This window comes from Delphinus delphis, chromosome 1, assembly GCF_949987515.2.
Source record: "Delphinus delphis chromosome 1, mDelDel1.2, whole genome shotgun sequence".
Taxonomy (NCBI): domain Eukaryota; kingdom Metazoa; phylum Chordata; class Mammalia; order Artiodactyla; family Delphinidae; genus Delphinus; species Delphinus delphis.
This window is the reverse complement of record NC_082683.1, coordinates 161,113,700-161,136,036: the sequence shown is the minus strand read 5'-3', so window position 1 is coordinate 161,136,036 and position 22,337 is coordinate 161,113,700. Positions and strand designations below refer to the sequence as shown.

At 52.2% G+C, this 22,337-nt stretch overlaps 1 protein-coding gene across 2 annotated transcripts in view; it reads left to right on the top strand.

The window, feature by feature from the left end:
* STUM (stum, mechanosensory transduction mediator homolog) overlaps positions 1-22,135 on the top strand; it is a 67,346-nt gene extending 45,211 nt beyond the window's left edge. The window contains exons 2-3 of one of the 2 annotated variants that reach the window (XM_059997388.1): positions 10,289-10,468; positions 20,063-22,135. In XM_059997388.1, coding sequence (XP_059853371.1) covers positions 10,289-10,468; positions 20,063-20,196 — 314 coding nt within the window. In that variant the 3' untranslated portion in view covers positions 20,197-22,135. Of the gene's footprint in view, positions 1-10,288; positions 10,469-16,600; positions 17,339-20,062 lie in introns of those variants that run through there. The other variant, XR_009516994.1, reaches the window with a different exon arrangement.
* The last annotated feature ends 202 nt before the right edge of the window (positions 22,136-22,337 follow it).

Genomic DNA, 22,337 nt, shown 5'->3' with positions numbered 1-22,337 from the left:
TTATTTATCTTACAACGAACCTCAAGTTGGTACATTTTGACCCCCTTCATCCAGTTGCCCTTCCCCGTAGCCCCTGACTCTGGTAACCGCAAATCTGATCTCTTTTTCTGCAACCGTGTGTGTTTGTGTTTGAAGTGTAATAGTCCTATGACACTATTTTAGTTACTGTTACACCAGTAGTGATTCGATATTTCTGTACCTTTCAAAATGATCATCCTGATAAGTCTAGTTACCATCTGTCACCATACAAAGATATTACGTAATTATCGACTGGATTACCCACACTGTACATTTCATACCCATGACTCATGTATTTTGTACCTGGAAGTTTGTCACTCTTAATCTCCCTCACCTATTTCTTTCCTCTCCCACCCCTTCCCCTCTGGCAAACGACCAGACTCTGTTTTATGTGTTTATGCCTCTGTTTCTGTTTTGTTTGTTCATTTGTTTTGGGTTTTTTTTAGATTCTACATATTACTGAAATCGTACGGTATTTGTCTTTCTCTGTCTGACTTATTTCACTTAGCGTAATTCCCTCTAGGTTTATCCATGTTGTTGCAAATGGCATACTTCATTCTTTTTTTATAGCTGAGTACTATTCCACTGTGCGTGTGTGTGTGTATATATATATATACACACACACACACATACCACATCTTCTTTATCCTTTTATCTATTGATGGACACAGGTTGCTTCTCTACCTTGGCTTCTGCAAATAATGCTGCAATGAACATAGCATATACCTTTTCAAGTTACTGTTTTCATTTTCTTCAGATAAATACCCAGAAGTGGGATTGCTGGATCGTATGGTAGTTCTGTTTGTAATTTTTTGAGGAACCTCCATACCGTTTTACACAGTAGCTGCATTTACATTGCCATCAATAGCGCAGGAGGGTTTCCTTTTCTCCACATCCTCGCCCACACTTGTTATTTGTTGCCTTTTACTGCCGGCCATTCTGCCAGGTGTGAGGTGATACCTCATTGTGGTTTTGATTTGCGTTTCCCTGAGGACTATTGATGTTGAGCATCTTTGCGTGTGTCGTCTGTATGTCTTCTTTGGAAAATTGTCATCTGTGTATCTTCTTTGGAAAAATGTCTATTCAGCTCCTCTGTGCAATTTTAAATCGGGTCGTTTGTGTTCTTGTTTTGATGTAGAATTGTATGAGTTCTTTGTATATTTGGATATTGACCCCTTGTTGGATGTATCATTTGCAAATATCTTCTCCCATTAAGTATGTGACCTTTTTGTTTTGTTCTTGAGGGATGCAGTTAGCTTTGTTTCGAAGAAACAAGGCAGATTTGTTTTGAAGACGTTGAGGGTGGTCAGGATGACAAAAATACTAGAACTGTCCGTGTTTTGCCTGCACTGTTCTCTCTTGGTTTTATAATTGGTCTCCTCTTTGCAAGTTCCTTGCTGGCCAGGACATGAGAAGCATGGTGTTGGGTCTACGAAACACTTTCTGGAGGAGGACACAGTCGTCCTCACAGACCTCCACAGCCTTGGACCTTGGGCTGACTGTCCTTCGGCTCACAGCGATACCCTTCATTCTCTGAGACGCACGAGGTCCAGCTTGTACTGGTCTGGCGTGCATTCCTTGCCCGCCTAGCACAGCCTTCTCAGACTCTGTTCAACTTATCAGGCTGAAAAAACAGACCGTGCCTTCCCACAAACACATGTGAACACACAATGTCCAAAAGCCTCTCCCCTTTCTGCCCCGTCTGTTAAGAAATCAGAACCACAGGAGCTGGGATGACAGAAGGAACATGCAGGACCCCATCCAGGACCAAGGCCTTATCTTCTGCAGACCGACCCTGGCTTACTTAGGCCACAGGCACTTTTATTTTATTTTTAATTAATTTTTACTGGAGTATAAAAATTTTTCCTGGAGTATAATTTTTATTGGAGTATTGCTTTGCAATGGTGTGTTAGTTTCCACTGTACAGCAAAGTGCATCAGCTATAGGTATACATATATCCCCTATCTTTTGGATTTCCTTCCCATTTAGGTACCACAGAGCACTGAGTAGAGTTCCCCAAGCTATACAGTAGGTTCTCATTGGTTATCTATTTTATACGTAGTGTCAGTAGTGTATATATGTCAATCCCAATTCATCCCACCCCCTCCCCTTTCCCCCGTTGGTGTCCATACATTTGTTCTCTACGTCTGTGTCTCTATTTCTGCTTTGCAAATGAGATCATCTATACCATTTATTCTAGATTCCACATATATGTGTTAATATACAACATCTGTTTTTCTCTTTCTGACTTACTTCACTCTGTATGACAGTCTCTAGGTCCATCCACGTCTCTAAAAATGACCCAATTTCGTTCCTTTTTATGGCTGAGTAATATTGCATTGTATATATGTACCACATCTTCTTTATCCATTCCTCTGTTGATGGACATTTAGGTTGCCTCCATGTCTTGGCCATTGTAAATAGTGCTGCAATGAACATTGGGGTGCATGTGTCTTTTTGAATTATGGTTTTCTCTGGGTATGTGCCCAGTAGTGGGATTGCTGGGTCATAGGTTAGTTCTATTTTTATTTTTTTAAGTAACTTCCATACTGTTCTCCATAGTGGCTGTCACAGGCACTTTTAAACCCTCCTGATTCTATCTTCCTAGGGCTTTTGTCCAGAATCATTTGTGAACTTGTAGTCATTTCTTTTTCCTTTCCTTTTCCATTTCCCGTTGAAATGATTGCACAATGATGAAAAGATGATGACCAGACACACTGAATTACAATCTTAGGCTCGTGTAGCCCAGGAAGGTGTATTTTTAGCACAATCTCCATTGCTTCTTATGCCCCCACCTCCAGGTTTGAGAATTGAAATCTCAGGGCTGAGTTTGACCCTGAACGTGGTCTGCCGTTTATCTTATTCTGGCTGTGAACTGGAACACACAGTCAGCAGTGGGACGTGTTTTGTACGGTGTGGCTTGCCCTTCCAAACCAGCTGTGAAGTCCGGGCCAAGCCTTCCCTTACATTTCCTTCCCGTCCCCCGAAGCTCACGTTCAAGGTTGTGCTGGTAAGAGAGCCGTGCTCAACCAGCCCTCCCTGGAGGAATGATGGAGGGGGTCCAGGTGTAAGTCTCGGCCACTGACGAGTAGCACATCTTAATGATCGCAGAGCCAGCTGCAGGTGATGGCTGGGATCCAGCTGGACTTACTGGTCTCCATCCCAGGGGAGCGCATTTTCTGGGGAGCAGCTTCTTCAGAGGACAGCTCTGCCCTTCTCCCCCTGAGTTCAAGAGGCCTTGAGAGCCCCCCTTGAGCCCAGAACCTTCTACTTCTCTCACGTGAGTCATGTGACAAGCTGAACCTGACGGGGCTCATGAAGGACGATTTCAGCCCCCAGGCTCAATCTTATAGAGCAGAGCCAGCCCCTCTGCTGATGGGAAACCGTCAGCCCACTTCTGGCACCTGACAGAAGAGTGGCGGGGGAGCGGGGGAACCAGGAGCCCTCCCCCAGGACGCTTTGGGATATCCAGGATGGAAGTGGAGGGATGCTTTCCCCTCCCCACTGCCTGCGCCTGGGGCCTGAGCCCTGAGCTCCTTGGGGAAGCCAGTGACCTCGGCAGATCCATGGTGGCCAGAGAGGGCTATGGCTGCAAAGTTCTTGGGGGTCTTTGCCGTAAATCTCTGTGCGGTGAGGGTGGAGTCCTCCTCAGGCTTCTCCCACCCTCCTCTCTCCCTCAGGATCCTGTAGGACATGCAAAGCACATGTCCATGCCTAAGTTGCAGGTGTCTTAGAGCACACTGATTTTGGGGTTTGACAGTTCAGTTCATTACCATCCTTTTCCTTTGTGCCAATTAGTGTTGGCCGGGCCTTGACACCCCCAGAAACATTATGGCCGGGCCCCTGCCTCTGCTGCAGAGGGTAACCTCCACTGACTCAGCGCCGGGTCACGTGGCGGATGCTGTGGGACAGAGTGAAAGGTCGGAATCACGGACTAATTTCCTACAAGGTTCTGTGGTTTTCCGGCTCTGTAACCAGGAAGCCAGTCTCTCCGCCCCTCGGAGAAGGATTCTCAAACCTGATTGTGAGTTAGAATCAGCTGGGGGACTGTTTCTTTCGTCCCTTCAAACAAGCAATCCCTGGACCCATCCTGGACACGTCACTGTGCCCTTGGTGGTCTGGAGGTGCAGCTCTGCGACCTGCATTTGCATGGACCTCAGTTGGAGAATTCTAATGCGCAAACCGGTTTGGGAAATCTGCTGTAGACCCCCCCCCTCACCCCTCACCTTCTCACCTTATCGAGAACCTCGCCACCCACTTACCCTCTATCTGGTTATGTCCTCATCCTCTCCCCTCTCTGGCGGCTTCTCAGCAGACAGACAAGCTGAAGTTTCTCCCAAGTACTTCTGAGACAGTGGTCCTCGCCTGTGTTCTGAAACCCTCACCTCATTCTCCCCTCAAACCTCTGACATTCTCTTCTCTCCTCATCATCCTCTCAGCACCCCCCTCTGAGGCTGCTCGTGACCTAATCAGACCCGGGACCCTGCTGTCCCTTCTCCATCTCTGCGGTAAGTGACCCTGTCCACCAGCTTCTCTTCCCTGAGACTCTGTTTCTGGGACACTCTCCCTCACCTCTCGGATCGGCCCCGCTTAATGTCCCCCTGGGTCTTTTCATGACCCCCCGACATCATTCGCTTTGGTGACTTGTGCTACCCTCAGCCTCTGTCTCCAGCTCGGCTCTGCTCAGCCCGTGGGCACAACCCTCGCTGGGCTCCATACCTGGTTCGTGGTTCAACCCTCATCACATAGTGTGCGAAACCAGACACCCGGACCCACCTGTGCCCCCTTCTCCCTTCCCCGACATGGAGCAGGTCCCCCAATCCCCGGGACACCATCCCCTCCTGGGGGTCCTTCTCCGCCTCCCCTCCCCACTGCCATGCCTCCCTGCCCACCTCACCTCATCTCATCTCCTAGCCTCTGCCTCACCCCTTCTGCCCCATCCTCCCCTTGGGAGTCAAAACCCTGGTCTGTGATTCCCCATTGAAACCCTTCCCGGGGCCGCGTGTTGCCTAGAAGAGGAAGTCGGGCCCCACAGCAAGTCCCTCGGGGCCCTCTGCAGTCTTACCCCTGCCCGCCTCCAGCCCTGTTTTTCATCCCTGCCCCGAACGCTGCACCCTATGCTCAGCTCCCTGTGCCCTCAAAGTCCCCTGCCACCCTCTGAGCTTCCAGACGGACACACTGGGTCATCTCTGGGATGCACTTCCCCTCTTCCTCCCCTTGAACGTTTCCCGTCAGCTTTCCAGACCTCTCCCCACTTCATGTTCTCTTCTGTGAAGCCTTTTCTGATAAACCAAACAAGATTCGTCACTGTTCCTTTTGTGACCCAGTGTCCCCACCAGAATGTGAGCTCCCGGAGTGGGACCCGGCCGAGCCCCATCTCCTGCTGCACTCTGTATTCCCAGGGCCCAGCACGGGCTCGTGGTTGGTGCTCATGCAATAAGTTAGAACTAACCCGTCGCTGTTGGAGAGGGTCCGTTCTTTAGCGGGTAAGACTCATTTAAAGTAATTAACACCTCTTCATAGGAAAGGGTGCTAAAATCATTTTAAAAAACTTCTGGTTGAATAGATTAAAATGATGTTTTTATATTATAAATCCATTCACGGGACTTCCACAGGGCACAGTGGTTAAGAATCCGCCTGTCAATGCAGGGGACACGGGTTCGAGCCCTGGTCCGGGAAGATCCCACATGCCGCGGAGCAACTAAACCCATGCGCCACAACTGCTGAGCCTGTGCTCTAGAGCCTGCGAGCCACAACTACTGAGCCTGCACACCTAGAGCCCGAGCTCTGCAACAAGAGAAGCCCCCACACCGCAGTGAAGAGTAGCCCCCGCTCTCCGCAACTAGAGAAAGCCTGTGCGCAGCAACAAAGACCCAACACAGCCAAAAATAAATAAATAAAATACATAAATTTTAAAAAACAAAACAAAAAAAGTGTACAGTTCAGTGGCATTAAGCAAATTCACATTGTGGTACAACCATCACTACCATCCGTCTCCAGAACTCTTTCATCTTGCAAAACTGAAACTCTGTGCCCATTAAATAATAACTCCTCATTTCTTCCTTCCCCAGCCCCTGGCAACCACCATTCTATTTTCTCTTCCTATGATCTGACTACTCTAGGTACCTCAGACAAGTGAAATCAGACAACATTTGTCTTTTTGTGACTCGCTTATTTCACTTAGCATAATATCTTCAAAGTTCATCCATGTTGTAGCCTGTGTCAGAACTTCCTTCCTTTTTAAAGATGAATAATATTACAGTGCATGTATAGATCACATTTTGCTTGTCTGTTCATCCATCATTTCAGCTATTGTGACTAATGCTGCACTGAACATGGGTGTACAAATATCTCTTTGAGACTCTGCTTTCAGTTCTTTTGGGTATATACCCAGGAGTGGAATTGCTGGGTTATATGGTGACTCTATTTTTAATTTTTTTGTGAAGGGCCATACTGTTTTCCATAATTTTCCTTAATTTTTAATGTAAGGATGCAACCTCCTAGACTGAAAAGAACTCAGCCTTCCACACTAGACAGATGTGGGTTTAAATCTGCACTCTGCTATGTGGGCAAGTCACTTAGCCTTTCTGAGCTTTGGTTTCCCCTTCTATAAGGTGGGAACCGCTATCCAACTGTCGTAAGGATTAGAGATAGTGTGGTTAGGAGAAGGTAACATGCTGCAGCACACTGTGGGTGTGCAGTAGATGATATCTGTGTTAATTTTACTGAATATTTCCCCCACGTGCTCGTGTTCACCTTCTACCATCTTTCTACTTCAGTGGCGTTCTCTTTTTTAATGGTGTCAGCTTGTGTTCATCTCATATCCCACAGCATAATACACGAGCAGAGGCGAAGGATGGTGGCGCACACTTTCTCATGGTCCCTATGTCCTGTTTCCTCCCGTGCCCACTACCAAGCCCTGAATTCGTGTCCCCATCATTTTTCAGCTCTGCTTTCTTCGTTTGTCTTAGTCATCTCAGACACTTTCAGTCTACTCAACACCCTGCTGACAAAACGGACTGTCCGTCTTCCCTGGTGGTGTAGTGGTTGGGAGTCTGCCTGCTGATGCAGGGGACAGGGGTTCGATCCCTGGTCCGGGAAGATGCCACATGCCGTGGAGCAACTAAGCCCGCGTTCCACAGCTACTGAAGCCCGCGCGCCTAGACCCCGTGCTCCGCAACAAGAGAAGCCACCCAATGAGAAGCCTGAGCACCGCAATGAAGAGTACCCCCCCGCTCGCTGCAGGTAGAGAAAGCCCGTGCACAGCAACGAAGACCCAACACAGCCAAAAATAAATAAATAAATAAAATTTTAGAAACCAAAAAAAACCGGACTGTCCATTTGGTGAGAGTGGGAGAACAGCATTTGCCTCCCCAAATCTCCCAGAGGGCCACCCCTGGCGCTGCGTCAGGAACACAGAGGGGCTCTTTAGACTTGAATCTTGATCTTGAATCTGTTTGGTTGATCTTGAACCCTTGGTAATTACACTTTAGTGAGCATTATCATTATTTGAGTGGAAGGAGAAACTTGCTTAGAAATGCAGATTCCTGGGCCACCCCTTAGACATCCAGCTCTCAGACGGACACCCAGCCATCTGCATTTTAAACAAATACTGCAGGCGATGATGCAGGTGGTCTGAGGATGAACTTCACACGGGTTGCATTTCTTTGGGTCCCCGTATCCCACCTGCTGTTCACCAGGCGCTGTGCTGGGCTGGGGGCAGAAAGGTGGATGGAATGCCACCTGGGACCTCAGAGGAGTTCTCAGTAGCTCAGGAGGCAGAAACACTCACAAGCAGTGGCAGTTGTTCGGATGAAGAGGAGGACGGGGCAGGGTTGGGATCAGAAATCAGCCTGGTGGACTCAGGGGTCGGCCTTGGATCTGAGGCACGAGTGTGTGGGCTGAGGGAAAGGCCACATTAGGAAGCCAGTAGGAGCCACCAAGTTTGGGGAAAGAAGGACCAGCAACCAGGGTGCAGAGAGGGAGGGGAATCAAAGCTCCCCCCACTCCGTCCACCCCAATCCCCGCCTGCCGAGCAGCTTCCTCAAGGAGCAGGAAGTATGAGAAGTAGGAACGTGAGAATCATGGGCTGATTTCCCAAGTGGCTTGCGTTCTCATCTGGACCCGCTCTCCCAGGTCACTTCACCTGTGACGTCAGGATGACAGAGCATGGCCATCCGCGTCAGACAGCGGTGGGGTCAATGCCCACCTGTGAGTGTGACCTTGGATAAGATACTTAACTCTTGATTGTGTGTGTGTGCGTGCTTTAAAATGTAGGTTTTATTATTAGTTAGGTATGGTGAGGCCAACAGATCAGGAAATCATGGCCACTGAAAAGATAGTTTTTTTTCTCTTTAACATTCCTCTTTTAAAAAAAGTTTTATTGAAGTATAGTTGATTTACCATGTTGTATTAATTTCTGGTGTGCAGCAAAGTGATTCAGTTATACATATATATATTCTTTTTCATAGTCTTTTCCATTATAGTTTATCACAGGATACTGAATACAGTTTTCTGTGCTATACAGTAGGACCTTGTTGTTTATCCATTCTATATATAATAGTTTTCAGGAAAGATAGTTTGTTACTCACAGTTCCTAAGAGGAGGGGGCACACCGCACTTTGGGGGTGGCAAATAAGAAAGCACAGTTAGGAGGCAGAGGGAGTGAGGGGAAAACGTGGGGAGGAGCCTTTACTGTGGTTTCCACGGGAAGGAACGGCAACACAGGGTAAGCAGGTTTAGGATTGGCTAGTTTGAATCATTTCAGTGGTCTCTGGGGTGTAGGGGCTGCCCTAGTGGTCTGGTACCTGGCTCTGGGTGATTAGGGTAGGGGGGAGTGACCCAGAGTGTGAGAGTCCATAAAGGAGGAGTTTGGGTGTGGGCTGTGGATTGGTTGGCTTGTGTAAGAAAGTCATTTAGTATCTCTAGGACTTGGCTAGCTCTGGGAGGGGTTCTCTCCAGGGTCAGCAAGGCCCCAGATATCAAAGCATCAGAAACACCTGGTTAATACAATATGTAAGCTAGTGTGGTGGGCAGAAGGATGCCACCCCCCGCCAAAGATGTCCATACCCTGGTCCCCAGAACCTGCAAATATGGTACCTTACCTGGTAAAAAGGACTTTGCAGATGTAACTAAGTTAAGGGTCTTAAAATGTGGGAATTACCCTGGATTATCCGGTGGGCCCAATGGAATCACAAGGGTCCTTATAAGAGGGAGACAGGAGGATCAGAGTCAGAGAGAGAAGATGTAAGGATGGAAGCTGAGGTCAGAGAGGAGAGAAGTGCAGCTCCTGGCTTTGACGACACAGCCACGAGCCAAGGAGTGCAGGCAGCCTCAAGAAGCTGGAAAAGGCCAGGGAACCTCCGGTCCCCCAGAGCCTCCAGAAAGGACCCAGCCCTGAGGACCCGTTTCAGACTTCTCATCTCCAGAATTGCGTTGTTTTAAGCCACTAAGTTTGTGGTAACTTGTTACAACAGCCATAGGAAACTCATACAAATAAAAGGAAGGCCAGCTGCCTTGCAGGGTCATTGAGGGGCTCCGAGCCTGTGTAGATAAAAGCCTGGCTGGAGAGAAATGTCAGGAAATGCAGCAATAGTACCCGCAGGGCTCTGGGAAGTTTGGGACGAGGTAAAGACCGTGGACACACCCACCACGTTGCTCTGTGCTTTGTGGCTGCCCAGTAAATCTCGGGCTCTCTGTCCTTCCCCTTTCAGGTCTGGGGTGCTTGGGGGAGCCCCCTCAGGATATGCCCTGGCCTGTGCTCTCTCCCCTCTGCTGGCACCCGCCATCAGCGTGTGTGCCGGGGGTCATTTCCTGAATTTACCCTGTGGGTGGCTTCTGTGTCACCTCAGCGGCAGCAGCTCCTACCTCTGAACTGCTAGGCCCTAAGGATCTTTGCCGCACGAGGTCGGTGCCCTTTCCACCCGCTGTCTGTTGTCCTTGCAAGTGGCTGCACCATCGTTCCTTAATGGCAGGGACCAATTGTCCTGTGGCCTCTGTGTTCCCCCAGAGGCCTCAGGACTGTGCTGGGTCCTTGGCATCCCCCGGCCATGCCTCCTCCAGGCTGGGACATTGGCATCTCTAGTATGGGCAGCAGAGGTGGCCTGAGCCGGAAGGTGCCACCCAGGTCGCTCTCTCGGAGCTCCCGGAGGGTGAACCGCTAGTTCATGTGATGAGCGCACGTGCCGCTGTGATGTGCGCTAGTGATGAGCGCACGTGCCGCTGTGTCTCCCAGCGCCCTCAGGAGGCTGTCCCCTCCGGCCTCTCACAGGGACGTTCGTCTCGGCCTTCACCGTGCTGTGTGGCGCCCGCACTGACCTCCCGGACAGGCACGTGTGCTGCGTCTTCTGGCTGAACATCGCTGCGGCCCTCATCCAGATGCTCACGGCCATCGTCATGGTGGGCTGGATTATGAGCATCTTCTGGGGCATGGACATGGTCATCCTCGCCAGTGAGTAACCGCTGGAGCGGGCCGGCATGCGGGGAGCAGAGCGGGGGGAGGGGCAGGGGCCAGGGTGGTCTGGGTGTTTGTGATGCTTCGGGGCATGGGGGCTTCGCAGGGCGATCTGCCTCCGGGACCCACCCCGCACGCCCAGCCCCGAGGCCTGCAGGGAATCTGAGGGGCCTGAGCCGGAGGGGAAGGGCGTGAATAAGGGAGGGAGGGAGCCCCCGTTCAGCTCAGAAACAGTCCTGCTGACAACCGCGGTAGCAGGGGTGTGGCCCGCGTCAGCTCAGGTCCCCTGTGCCCCCAGCATGCCGTTTCCAGACAGAAGGAAAAGCCCACTGGGTATGTTTGCCCTCAGGAAACACTGTAACTTTTTCTACAACTAGAACAGCCTAATTTCAACTTCTTTTAAACTAAGCTCTTTGTTCCTTGATGCTAAAGCCTTACTCTTCCTAATTTGTATGCAGTGGACCTTCACCAGTCACTTAACACAAACTTGATCCCGACACAAAACTACCAGAGAAGACTTGATTAACATTTTAAAAATAACCTAGTGAGATCTTAAAACAGACACATATTTTAAGCAGCCGTACTCGTCACCCTGTGCCCCTGTGCATGTCCCTGTATTGTCACACGTCCCGTCTACCTCACTAGGCCTCAGGTCCTAACAAGGACCACGTCTCCTCAGGCACTTTGCCCTTCTCCCCACACCCCACCCTCCTACTGTGTCCTACACCTGACAAAACCATTGACAGGTGGAATGTCAATGCCAGAGGTGAGCTGTGCCAGGTAAGGACAGCAGAAGCAGGAGGGGAAGCCCAGGGGCCAGGGGCTCTAGAACGATCTAGAATGATTCCTAGTTGACCCAGTCTGAGTTCAAGATCCTGTGAGGACCCAAGATTCAGGGCACACACAGATGCCAGGGCCCAGCAAGGCTCGGGTCAGTGACCAAGTAAGCCACCAGGCCGGAGAAAATGCAGGTCCCTGAGCATGAGCAAGCTCGGCAGAGCCCGTAGATTGGTCAGACAGGCTGCTTGGAAGCAGCTCCTCCCCTGCCTGGGACGCTGGACTGCCAGGGCATCCCAAAGTTAGAGCTGGGAGACAGGGGCAGCCAGAGAAGAGGGAGGGGGACACTGAGGAGTCGTCCTTCCTTGCTGTGGAGAGCTGCTCTCAGGGCAGGGGCTGCTGTCAGGGAGGATGTCGGAAAGTGGGCAGAGCAGGCAGAGACCAAGGCAGGCCCCTCATGGGAGCCCCGCCCCATGGGCCTGTCCACGGACCACTTGCATTTGTGGGGAGGGGTGCAGAACATCGCTAATTGGACAGAAGTGCTGCCTGTCATCCTGTGAGTCCTGAGAAGCCAAGTCTGACAATTTCCCAGGGGGAGTTGGGTGCTTCCCGAGAGGCCTGTTGTAAGCTCCTGACCTTGGTCCCACTTGGAAACTGGAAGGGGCCTCTGCTCTCAGAGGCTTCCTCAGCGGCAGATGGAAAGCCTGTGATGGCTGCCCCATCTCCACCCAATAGGAGCCCCGACCCCTCTTACTACATCATCTCCTCATCACACAACTGTCTGGCCAGGCACTGGGGCATGTTAGTAAGGAAATTTCCTGTTACAGCGGCACAAGCCTGTGTCACAGGGTGGGTCTCAATAAATGTGCTGATGCCTAATCTGATCCCGAGAGCTTTCTGGTTTTCTTGTTTTGGTCATGCTTGATACCGGGACCCACAGGGGTCTGGATCTTAGAGACAGCTTCAAGAACTCCCCTTATCACCTCCTGAAGGAGGAAACAGAGACCCGAGAAGGGCAGATGGGGGTCTGTCGCTTCCTCATCTTCCACCACCCTAGCTGTTGACTCAGCAGAAATTCCTCTTCTGTGGCTGGTGTCGGGGGCCGTATTTGGCGCCAGGCTAATCAAGTGCTGGAACCCACCTCCCCACCCTTCCTACCCTCTCCCCCCCCGCCCTGATCCAAGCTTTCACTGTGGGTCACCTCCTTGGTTCCAGGGATGCTGTCTTTGTGTCAGACTTTTTAGAACACTGTTTGGGGGATGGACTTGAGGGCTGCACCAGAAAACCCAACACACCTCACCGCTACCCACTTACCCCACCTGGCCACCAGACTTGCTCACCCATCTCAGCAAGGGGTGCCCTTGCCCTTTCTCCAAAAAGTTAGCCCACCCTCAAAGGATGAGTAATTGCCACTGTTGAGATTGTGCTGTGGGCTGGAACTGCCCCGAGCAACAGTGCAGTGTGTGTATCCCAGGATGACTACGTCGAAGAGAATAGCCACAATTGACTTATTTGTCCTGGTAGATAGTTGGATAAGGGGCTGTTCTTTCCGGTGTCACTCCAGCCCCGTCCTGTGAAAATGAAGGGAACTTTTCAATTATAACAATACAGGGTGATTTTTTTTTTACCTGGCATTGCCTGGGGTGTCATCAAGAAATGTACCATCAAGAAAAACCTCCTAAGAGGGGAATCAGAGAAATATAGATCAAAGTAGAAGTTAAAATCAGGAACTTACACGGCCGCTGCTCTATTTATATGAATAATAACAAATAACAGTCAACAACAGCCTGTATTGGTTGTGGGTCAATAAATATTTGGTAGTTGTACGAGAGCCTCTCTCTACTGCCATACCCATGACAGACATTGCTAATCAATCATGACACTTTCTGCTGAATAGTCTTACATGTTCTTAACACAGAGCTTCAGGCAGTCACTATCAATGGATCCAAGATGTCTGCAAGATAAATCTGTTTACCATCCCCCACCTGGATCTTTCCCAAAGCAATAGGTTTTATATATGTGGCTCCTGTCCACATAAAAGGCGAACCCCGTGGCTCAGACAGAGCTGGGCTGGGGCCAGGATGGGTCACTTCAACATCTTCAGGTTGTCACAGTTAAACCTGTCCTGTACCCATCCCTCTTGGGGTCCATCCAGAATTCCATCTCAAGACAAACATGGGTTGGGCGTGGGAGAAGAGTGAGGGGCAGGAGATGAGCAGAAGAGCGGCCTTGGCTGAGATACGGAGGGAAGGGGAGAGAGCTTCTTGGCAGTGTCTCACCGAGTGTGACCCCCAGGGAGGGGAGGATGCTCTCTATGCGCTCCTGCAGCCAAGTCCACATGCCTGCTGGGGCTGGCCACTGGCCGCAGGGGCTGGTCCCTGTGAATACTGGCCACAGCCCGCTTCCATCTCCTGGGCCGCACTGTGCATCCTCCCTCTTTTTATATCTCAGGCAGTCCCTCTGGCCTCTGTTTTCAGACTGTTTTCTCTTTCTCTTTTTCTCCTCTTCCTCATGCTGCCTCATAACCCTGTGTTGCTCCAAAGTTTCCCAAGGTGAGTCTGTTGGGGGATGACAGGCCACATGCCTGGGCTGCCTTGGGCCTCCCCTTCACTGTCCTGCCCTGCACCCCCAATGCACACAAACACCCCCTCTCCCAATTGGTCAACAAGCTTCTATTTTCAGAAGCTTCTTTTTTTTTTTTTTATTTTGGAAAATGTTTAAACATAGACACAAGTAGAAGGCCTAGTACAATGAGTCCCTAAACACACATATTGGCTTTAACCATCATCCACTCATGGCCACTCTGGTTTCATCGATTACTCCCTACATCTTCCTCTACCCCGAACAACTAAATTTGATGAATATCTGGTAAATAAAGAGAAAAACTACATGTGAGTCCACTGATGCTCCTCTGTGGGCTGAGTTACCAGCTAATAGGGGTAACCACTCAGCAAATTCCAGACTTATAATTTCACCCTTAAATATTTCAGTAGATGTCTTTTTTTTTTTTATTTGTGGTACGCGGGCCTCTCACCGTTGTGGCCTCTCCCGTTGCGGAGCACAGGCTCCGGACGCTCAGGCTCAGCGGCCATGGCTCACGGGCCCAGCCGCTCCGCGGCATGTGGGATCCTCCCGGACCAGGGCACGAACCCGTGTCCCCTGCATCGGCAGGCGGACTCTCAATCACTGTGCCGCCAGGGAAGCCCAGTAGATGTCTTTAAAAAAAAAAACCCACAATACCCTTTCATGCTCAAATAAACTAGCATCAGATCCTTAATAGCAACAGTGGTCAATTTTTTCCCATGTCCTCATAATCATCACCAAGGTTTTAAAGGCTCAAAGCCATCCGTCGCCTTGGCCAGTGTCAGAGGCGTCCAGCTGATGGAGCACGCACACTCGGCTCCTGCCTTGTGTACGCTGTCTTCCTTTTTAATTCTTTCCTCATCTCGGTCCACATGCACCAGATGCCCATCACTTGGGGAAGCCTGCCTGGTACCTTCTCCCAAGGCTCCGCGTTGGGAAATCACAGCAGGCCAGTCTGCTGGGGCCACTTTTGTGCAGTAGCTTCAGGGGTGTGGATTCAGGAGCACAGTGATAACCTTCCAAGCCCCACCAGATCTGCAGCAGACACCCTCCTCTCATATATCCCCCACTAAACCCAAAGATCCACTGTTCTCCATTCATCCCTTTGTTTCCCGTTAAAAGCCAATGACCTTGGCAGTCATTTACACCTCTGTGTGAATAAGTTCTAGCATATTCTAGTCTGGGGGCACCGCCTGGAGAAGTGCTGAGGGAACCGGGTGTCTGACCATCTCTCCTCTGCTTCTTCCTTACAGGCTACAAGGAGCAGGGCATCCCACAGCAGCTGTGAGCCCGGGCGAGCAACTGAGAAGCCCGGTGTCCCGGAGGGCCACGTCAGGCAGAGGCGGGCACGGGGTCTTCACATGTTCTCTTCTGCTGCTTCCCGGGTTTGGAGTGGAAAGAGGGGACTTAAAAATATTATTTATTTTGAAAACGCATCTGCTTCTCTCAGCAGGCTGTAAGGGCTACCAGCTCCTCCCGCTGCTCCAGAAAGCCCTATAGTGCAGACACACAGAGCATCTGGGTTGGGTGGGGAGTGGGATGGAGATGGGAATGCCTAGAGAGAGGCAGGAGCGCCCCGGCTCGGCCCGCTTCGCGTCACCCGCCGCCCACTGCGAGGGCGCGAGGGGCCGCCAGTCCAGGCAGCAGTGGCCCTGTCCAGACGAGCAGGGCTCGTCAAGGGGCAGGACTGCAGTGGACACCTCCTTCGGGTCCCCAGCCCCTGCCAGATTGGTCTCCTGGGGGCAGCGGGAGTGAGGATGGACAGACTCCAGCCCAGTGTGGAAAGGCCTGCTGTGCCCTCAGCTGTCAGGGGGACAGATCTCCGCAGGTGTCTGCTGACCCTAATCGCAGCCCTCACCTCCTTGCCCCTGAAATCTCCAGGCCTGGGTGCGTTTGACCTTTGTTTCCCTGGGAAGGAGGGCAGTGGCTCCATTCCCGGGGTGAAACTGCTGGAATTGCCCGATGTTCATACGCAAATTTACCAACCCAGGTTTGCATGGGCAGCCTTTCCCGTCATACTTAACACCATTTGGGGTCCACACCCCTTTTTCTGAAATCCTTGGGGCCGAATGGGTCTCTGACATGACAAATTTTGGATCTGAGGAGGAGAATAAGAGATGTTTGCCATACATTTCCTTACAGCCCGGCAGAGTCTGGAACAGCTCACCACCATCAAACACGTGACCATTTCTGCAAAGAAACATGTGAATAGTCAGACTAATTAGGATCAATAAAACTGTAAATAGCCTTACCTCAGTACAGGTCAGATTTTGCCACTAAATAAGCTATGGGAGAAAAGTCACCATCTGAGAGCTTTGGCGGTTTTAGGATTGCAAAAAATAGAAAGAAAAAACAAAATTGTATGGGGTGCTGGCCCTCTCTCTGAAAATCCTTCTTGCAAACAGATGCATTCAGGTGATACTGTTGGTGTTACACAGGAGGTGATACTGTTGGTGTTACACAGGGATTTCTCCTGTTGCAAAGGGACGGTCAGGCCCTTTAAGACATCTCTGTAAGTGACTGTTACAGAGCCGGGAGCCAACAGAAGCTGTCTGATTCAAGATCCATCAGAAATTAAGAGAACGGAGACCTACGTGACAGGGACAAGATGGACATTTACATGTCTGTTTTCTTTTCCTTTTCATTCTAATGTAGGAATCGCTAAAATCTGGGACTGGCCCAAAGCCAGGTTTTTGGCCTGACTGGACTTTGTGCCATTGGGTGTGTTTCTCTCCAAGGGGCATTTCCTATCCATCAGGGGCTCTGTCAGAATTTGGCCAGGGCGGGAGGAGTGGCCTGTCTGGCCTTTTTCCCCAAAGGCTTGGGGAGTCGGCCGCAGGACAGGTCCCTCGCTCCACCGTGAGCCCCTTTGCGAGCCGCTGCTTGCATAGTCTCTGTTCCTACAACCCTCCACCTGGGGCAGTGGCCCACCTACCCCATCCGCTGGGCTTTCTAATTACAGTCCTGCTGGGAAGTGGGCCTCAGGGTCCCTGTGGCCCGGAGAGCAAACCGGCATCCTCGGAGAGACAGAATTCCTTCCAGCCACTTGCTCCCCTAGCCCACCCTGGCCCTGACTCAGGGGTGGGTTCTCTCCTTGGCCTGATCCTACCCCGCTGTCCACTCCTTAGCTCTGATGAGCTGCCTGGGGCGGGGTTGCACTTTCTGGACACCTGGCAGTGTCTATCTCTTCCCCCTCCTTTCTTCCTGGCCCCAACCTGGGCCTTTGCTGCTCCTTTCACGTTTGGCAGCCTCTGTGTTTTCAAGGTGTGGGCTCAGATCTGGTTTTATCCAGAAAGTCAGAACCTTCTGCTGTGTGAAGACAGCATCCTCCAGCCCAAGAGGAGAGCAGGCTGGCGGCTGGCTGCTCTCGAGGAAGCGGCATCAGAGCACAGAGCCTCCCCTAGAATCAGATAAAAACAGCTCCAGCTGAGGGAAGTAACTCCAGCCCACGGCCCGTCACCCCAAACATCTCCCCCGAGTTTGCTTGACTCCCCGGAGAGATGACAGGTATCAGGAGGGGACTGCCCCCACAGGGAGAGGGGGGATCTTATTTTCCTGGCGTGGCCGGGGGTGGCTGCTAAGGAGGTAGAGAAGAGAGAGCAATTTCTGTCTCGTGTTTAGTGACACATTCAGACACGGGTGGAGTTTTCTTGAGTGACAAGTGTCACCATGTGTCCCAGTGTGGGATGGTTTCATGCCAGGGTTTGTGTGCTTGGAAGGACATCTCCCCTCCTACCCCCCGGTCCCCGGACCCTCCCCTCACCTGCGGCTGCTTCTCCAAACTTGAGAAGACACCAGCCTCAAGAGGCAGCCCCTTTCCAGGTAACTGACGTGCAGAAGAAACCAAGAGGACCCCAGCCCGTCTTCTGAACAATGAGTCTATGAGGATTGCCAGGCGGGTGGAACGGCTCAAAATAGCTTCTCTCTGAGTGAGACCATGGTCTCAGAATCATCATCATCATTAGATAAGGAACAGTGGCTGGTGTCCTGTTAGTCCCCTGAGCTGGCCGCTCAGGCTTTTAGATGGCCAAAGTTAATTTCTGAAACACCAGCCGGCTGAAAAGCATGGTTCTCTGGCCAGCAAGAGCTTGGTTGACACACAGCCCTTTGCTGACAGATCTGGGCTTACCTCAGTGGTACAGCACAAGGGTGATGGTCCAGAAACTCCAGGGTGCATTTCAGGTCCAGCCATTTATCAGTCAGAATTCCGTAGGACAGTCCTAGGCCACGGGTGTTCAGGGCAGGGATCACAGGCACACAGAGAACTTCACAGTGAATGAGATACTCCCAGAACCTCATTATGACACTTGGAACACAGTGGCCATTCCCTTGGGCCAGAGCAGGATCCCGGAGCAAGAATCAGCCACCTGGCCGCCTGGGAGTGTCTTGCGGACAGTGGACACAGCTGACCTGGATCTTAAGATCTGAGCCCAAGCCAGGACTTCGGGCCGGGAAGGCCGGGTTCCCCGTGGGGAGCAAAGGGGCGGATGGCTCCCGGCTCCGGTCCGGCACCCCTCCCGCCTGCCGTGGCGCTGAGGCTGCAAGCAGGAGCCCTCCCGCGGCCCCTGCCTGACGAGCAGCAGGCCTGGCCTTGGAGCCAGCCTCGGGCTGCACTTGAGGGAATGTAAGGAAGGGACACGAGGCCCTCTCTCTGCTGCCTCGGACCCACGTGTCAGCCCCCACGACAAGGGCAGCCTCTAGATGCTGAGCCCTTGCCAGACACTGTGGGGTGCATTTCATCTCCTGTGACCCTTACCGATAGCCTGCCGGGGAATCGGAGGAGGGGGATATCAGTGTGCAAGGATGGGAGGGGGTGGGGTGTTTTTCAGATGTCAGAACTGAGGTGACAAGAGAGGGTCCTCTCGGGGGGCAGTGCCCGGCCCACTCAGAAGTAATAGGGTGCCACCCTGCTGCCACCATCCTGGGCGGCCCTCAAACCTGCGCTCCCTTGATGAAGGAAGGCAAACCTGCCTGGTCCCAACACGCAGGACCCCGCCCAGGGGCTCCAGTCCCTGACCCACCGTGTCTCAGAGGCACAGCAGTGATTTCAGCCTCGTCTGGGCGCCACCAGGGCTGAGGAGCTGTAGGGGGCACGCAAATGGGAAGGACAGAAAGAAAGAAAGCCACACGGCAACGTTTCCCCCTGGAGGAACAGGGACCCAGATCTGAGAAAGAAAAACCAAACACCAAGCCCTGAGGCCAGTGAAAGGAGGGACCGAATCCACGGGACCAGGAGGATGGCTTCCAAAGGCCTGGGGCTCCTGAGGAGGGAAGCAAGGGGCTGGCTGACAGCGGTCTTTCTGGGCCATCTTGGCTCTCTAAAATTAAAAAAAACAAAGACCTGACGTGTTTTCTTTAGTGAGCCCCCATCCCTGCCCAGACAGGTGAGTTTGTGAGGGTCACTTCAGTTCCGCCTGGATCCACCTCCCTCTGGGCCGCTGGGCCCCAGCCAGGGCGGATCCTACCCTGGGAGAAGCTGGCCATGGGCTCCAGGCCCACCTCAGGATTTAATGACACCGGCTGTTTTTATCCTGTTAGTGGTGTTGACAGAGAAAGTCTCCTCCATTGTGTAAACGGCCTGGGGATATGCAATTGAGATGTAAGTCCTCCAGTTGTTGGCTGCAGGGGCTGTTCACTGTTACTGCTACTCCCTCTGGCCGGCTTGCTTAGAGGGCTTTCAACAGGGGCATCCGAGGTGGATGAACACTTTTAAATCACCAGCCGCCACTTCGGCCACACTGACCCTCCCCAGAGACCATGACCTTGGCTGTGGGACGAGCAGTCTGAGGCAGTTGCTGACCCTCCGCGGACACACACTCCCCCGTGGAACCTGGCCTTTGTCTCTATGGGCTCCCTGTGCTGGCCTCTAGCAGGCCCGCCAGGGGAGGCTCCCTGTTTTGCTTTTATGCATTCAGCAAGCGCTCAGTGGGCACTGAGTGGGCCAGGCAGGTCCTGGGCGTGGCCTCGGAGGAGCAGCTCAAAGATACCACTTACCTGGTGAGCTAGGATCCCCACCTCCACAGGTGGAATAGCAAGGTGAGTGGAGGTCCAAGAGAGGAGATGCTCTCCAGGGCCTGGGGCTGGAGCCTCTCCCCCGCAGAAGGTTCTGTGTGTATTGGAGGAGACAGGAGGCCAGGCTGTCAGGGGAAGGGAGGCTGAGGTCAGCCTGAGCAGGTGGCGATGCCCGGGGTCCTGTATTTTTCATCACTTTTCTTCCCGTTGGATTCTTAGAACCTCAGAACGCTCTTGGGCTCAACAGAGGTGTGGAGGCTTACGCTCAGATTCTCATGGATCCACCCCAGATCCCACATGGAGACAGGATGAGCCGCTCTGCTGACGGATGGGGGAAACCCCAACCAGAGTGACCCCGAATGTCCCCTGAAACCCTGGGGGTGAGTTCCAGCCTCAGCGCTATTCATCTCTCCCAGTGTCTTGTGCCTCAGTTTAAAATCTGTAGCTTGGGTACAAGGAGGGGCTTGGGCAACCGTCATCCTTCCCACTTCTCTCAGAGCAAAGGGCTTGGAGGACGAGCCTTGTCAGGCGAGGGCCAGGGCCAGGCCAGGGAGTAGCCGGCCCCATGGACTTAGAGGCCAGGACTCTTCCTAGTAAAACAGAAACACTGGCCCCCCAATTCTGCTCTCCCTTCCTGATTCTGCCCCAGAGAGGGGAGGTTGACCACAGGGTCCCACTTGTGTGTCCTAATTTCTGGTACAAGTTGTCTCTCGCTTTTGATTTAGCTGTGGAATCTCTGTTCCTAACCCCTCTTCCTCCCTGTCTGGATTTGCCAAAATGCCAACCACCCAGGCTGGTCCGGACTCCACGGTCATCCCCGACCCCGCACCTTCACCCTGGAGTGAGCAGAAGCACAGACACATGCACACCCCTGCCTGTGCACACACACAGCGCGCACGTGCACACTCACAGCCCCTTTGATGCTGGGAGAAGTCAGGCCAGGGTCTGTCTGGAGACTCAGGATTGGTACTTACCGTCTCCAGAGGAGCCCCGAGCCCCATCCAGGAGCCACCTCCCTTCAGCAGGGCCTCTGGCCGGTGGTACTTTTGCCGTCGTCACCCCCATCCCAGGCCCAGATGCCCACACTGTTTCCTCTCCCTCCAGGGCCCCTGGTCTTGGAACTCTTCCTCCCAGGGTCCACGGGCTTAGCACCCACACCTCACCAAACCTGGCTGTGCTCAGCCCCACGCCCCAGCTTGGCCTTCTGTGGGAGGGGCAAGAAGAGTCTGCCCAGAGAAGAGGGGACAGTGGTCTCCTTCTGGGCTCTTGTAGGACTGCAGACAACCCTGTCCTCTGAGGTCCTTTTCTGTTCCTACAACCCTCCCACCAGCCCCGGTATAGGAACCAGTGAGGAGAGAAGGGGGACAGAGGTCACGTCCACCCGACTTTCTGGCCCATGTTCCAAGCAGGGAGAGGGTGACGGTGGCTCTAAGTGGCCTGGGCGCCCTGAGGGAGCCCTTGGCCGGCCCCCTTCACAGGCTAAGCTCCATGCTGTTGTACGTGATGCCATTTTTTAAGAAAACAACATACGTAGAAAGAGGACTGGTTCTGTTGCTTATCAATTGAATTTATATATGGATGACTTGTGATTTACAGTTTTTGATTCCGTGATTGGCTTTGTTTGGGTCGCTCTTCTTTATGTTAAATTAATCGCCGTACGGTTCTATTGTTCTCTGGCAAGATCTACTCCCCGATCTCCAGGGCATTCTTGTCTCACTTCTACCCTGACCATTGGGAGCCCACCCTACCTCCACAAGCTTCCCCTGGGATCCAATCCAGCCAAGGGGCTTTTCCAGCCCATGGCAATGACTGGAGCCTTCCTCGGTTCCAAGAGAGGAAGAAACTTCTAATGCCACAGACTAGGGAAGCTTCCAGACTTGCCCTGGCCCAAACCTTGCAGCCTGGGGCCCAGGCCTGCCTGCAGCTTAGCTCCCACAGACCCTCAAAACCCAGCCCCCACTGGCGGACCTGCCCACTGCTGCTGGGTCTCTACAGCGCCCTCTAGGCACTGAGCGGGGTTCCAGTTTCTCCAGCCTTCTGCCAGCTTTCAGATGCATAATTCGAGCACCTTTACTGTACATGTAATGAAAAATACCATGTATGACAATGAAAACTTGTGTACATATCTCCATGTACATATTTATATATTCCTATTATAAATGTAGAAAGCATGGCATCTCTCTGACATTCCAAGTTTGTGTTTTTTTAAATCCCGGAACTATGGCTTTGGAAACCTTTTCTTCCTTTCCCTCTTTTCTATGTAATAAACACCCATGTGACCTTTCTGGTGGCTTCTCGAGTCCCTGTGTCCTCTCGTTTCTCAGAATCGGGCAGATCTCTGACTGGTCCTCGATGCCTCCCTCCTTCTCCCTCAGCAGCATTTGCTGTCGGTGTCCTTCCTGTTACGAAGGTTGCCCTTCTCTGAGGCGGGCCTTGCCTTCCTTCACACTGCTTCCTCGCATCCCCCTTCTCCTGGGAGGCTTGTACAAGTTAC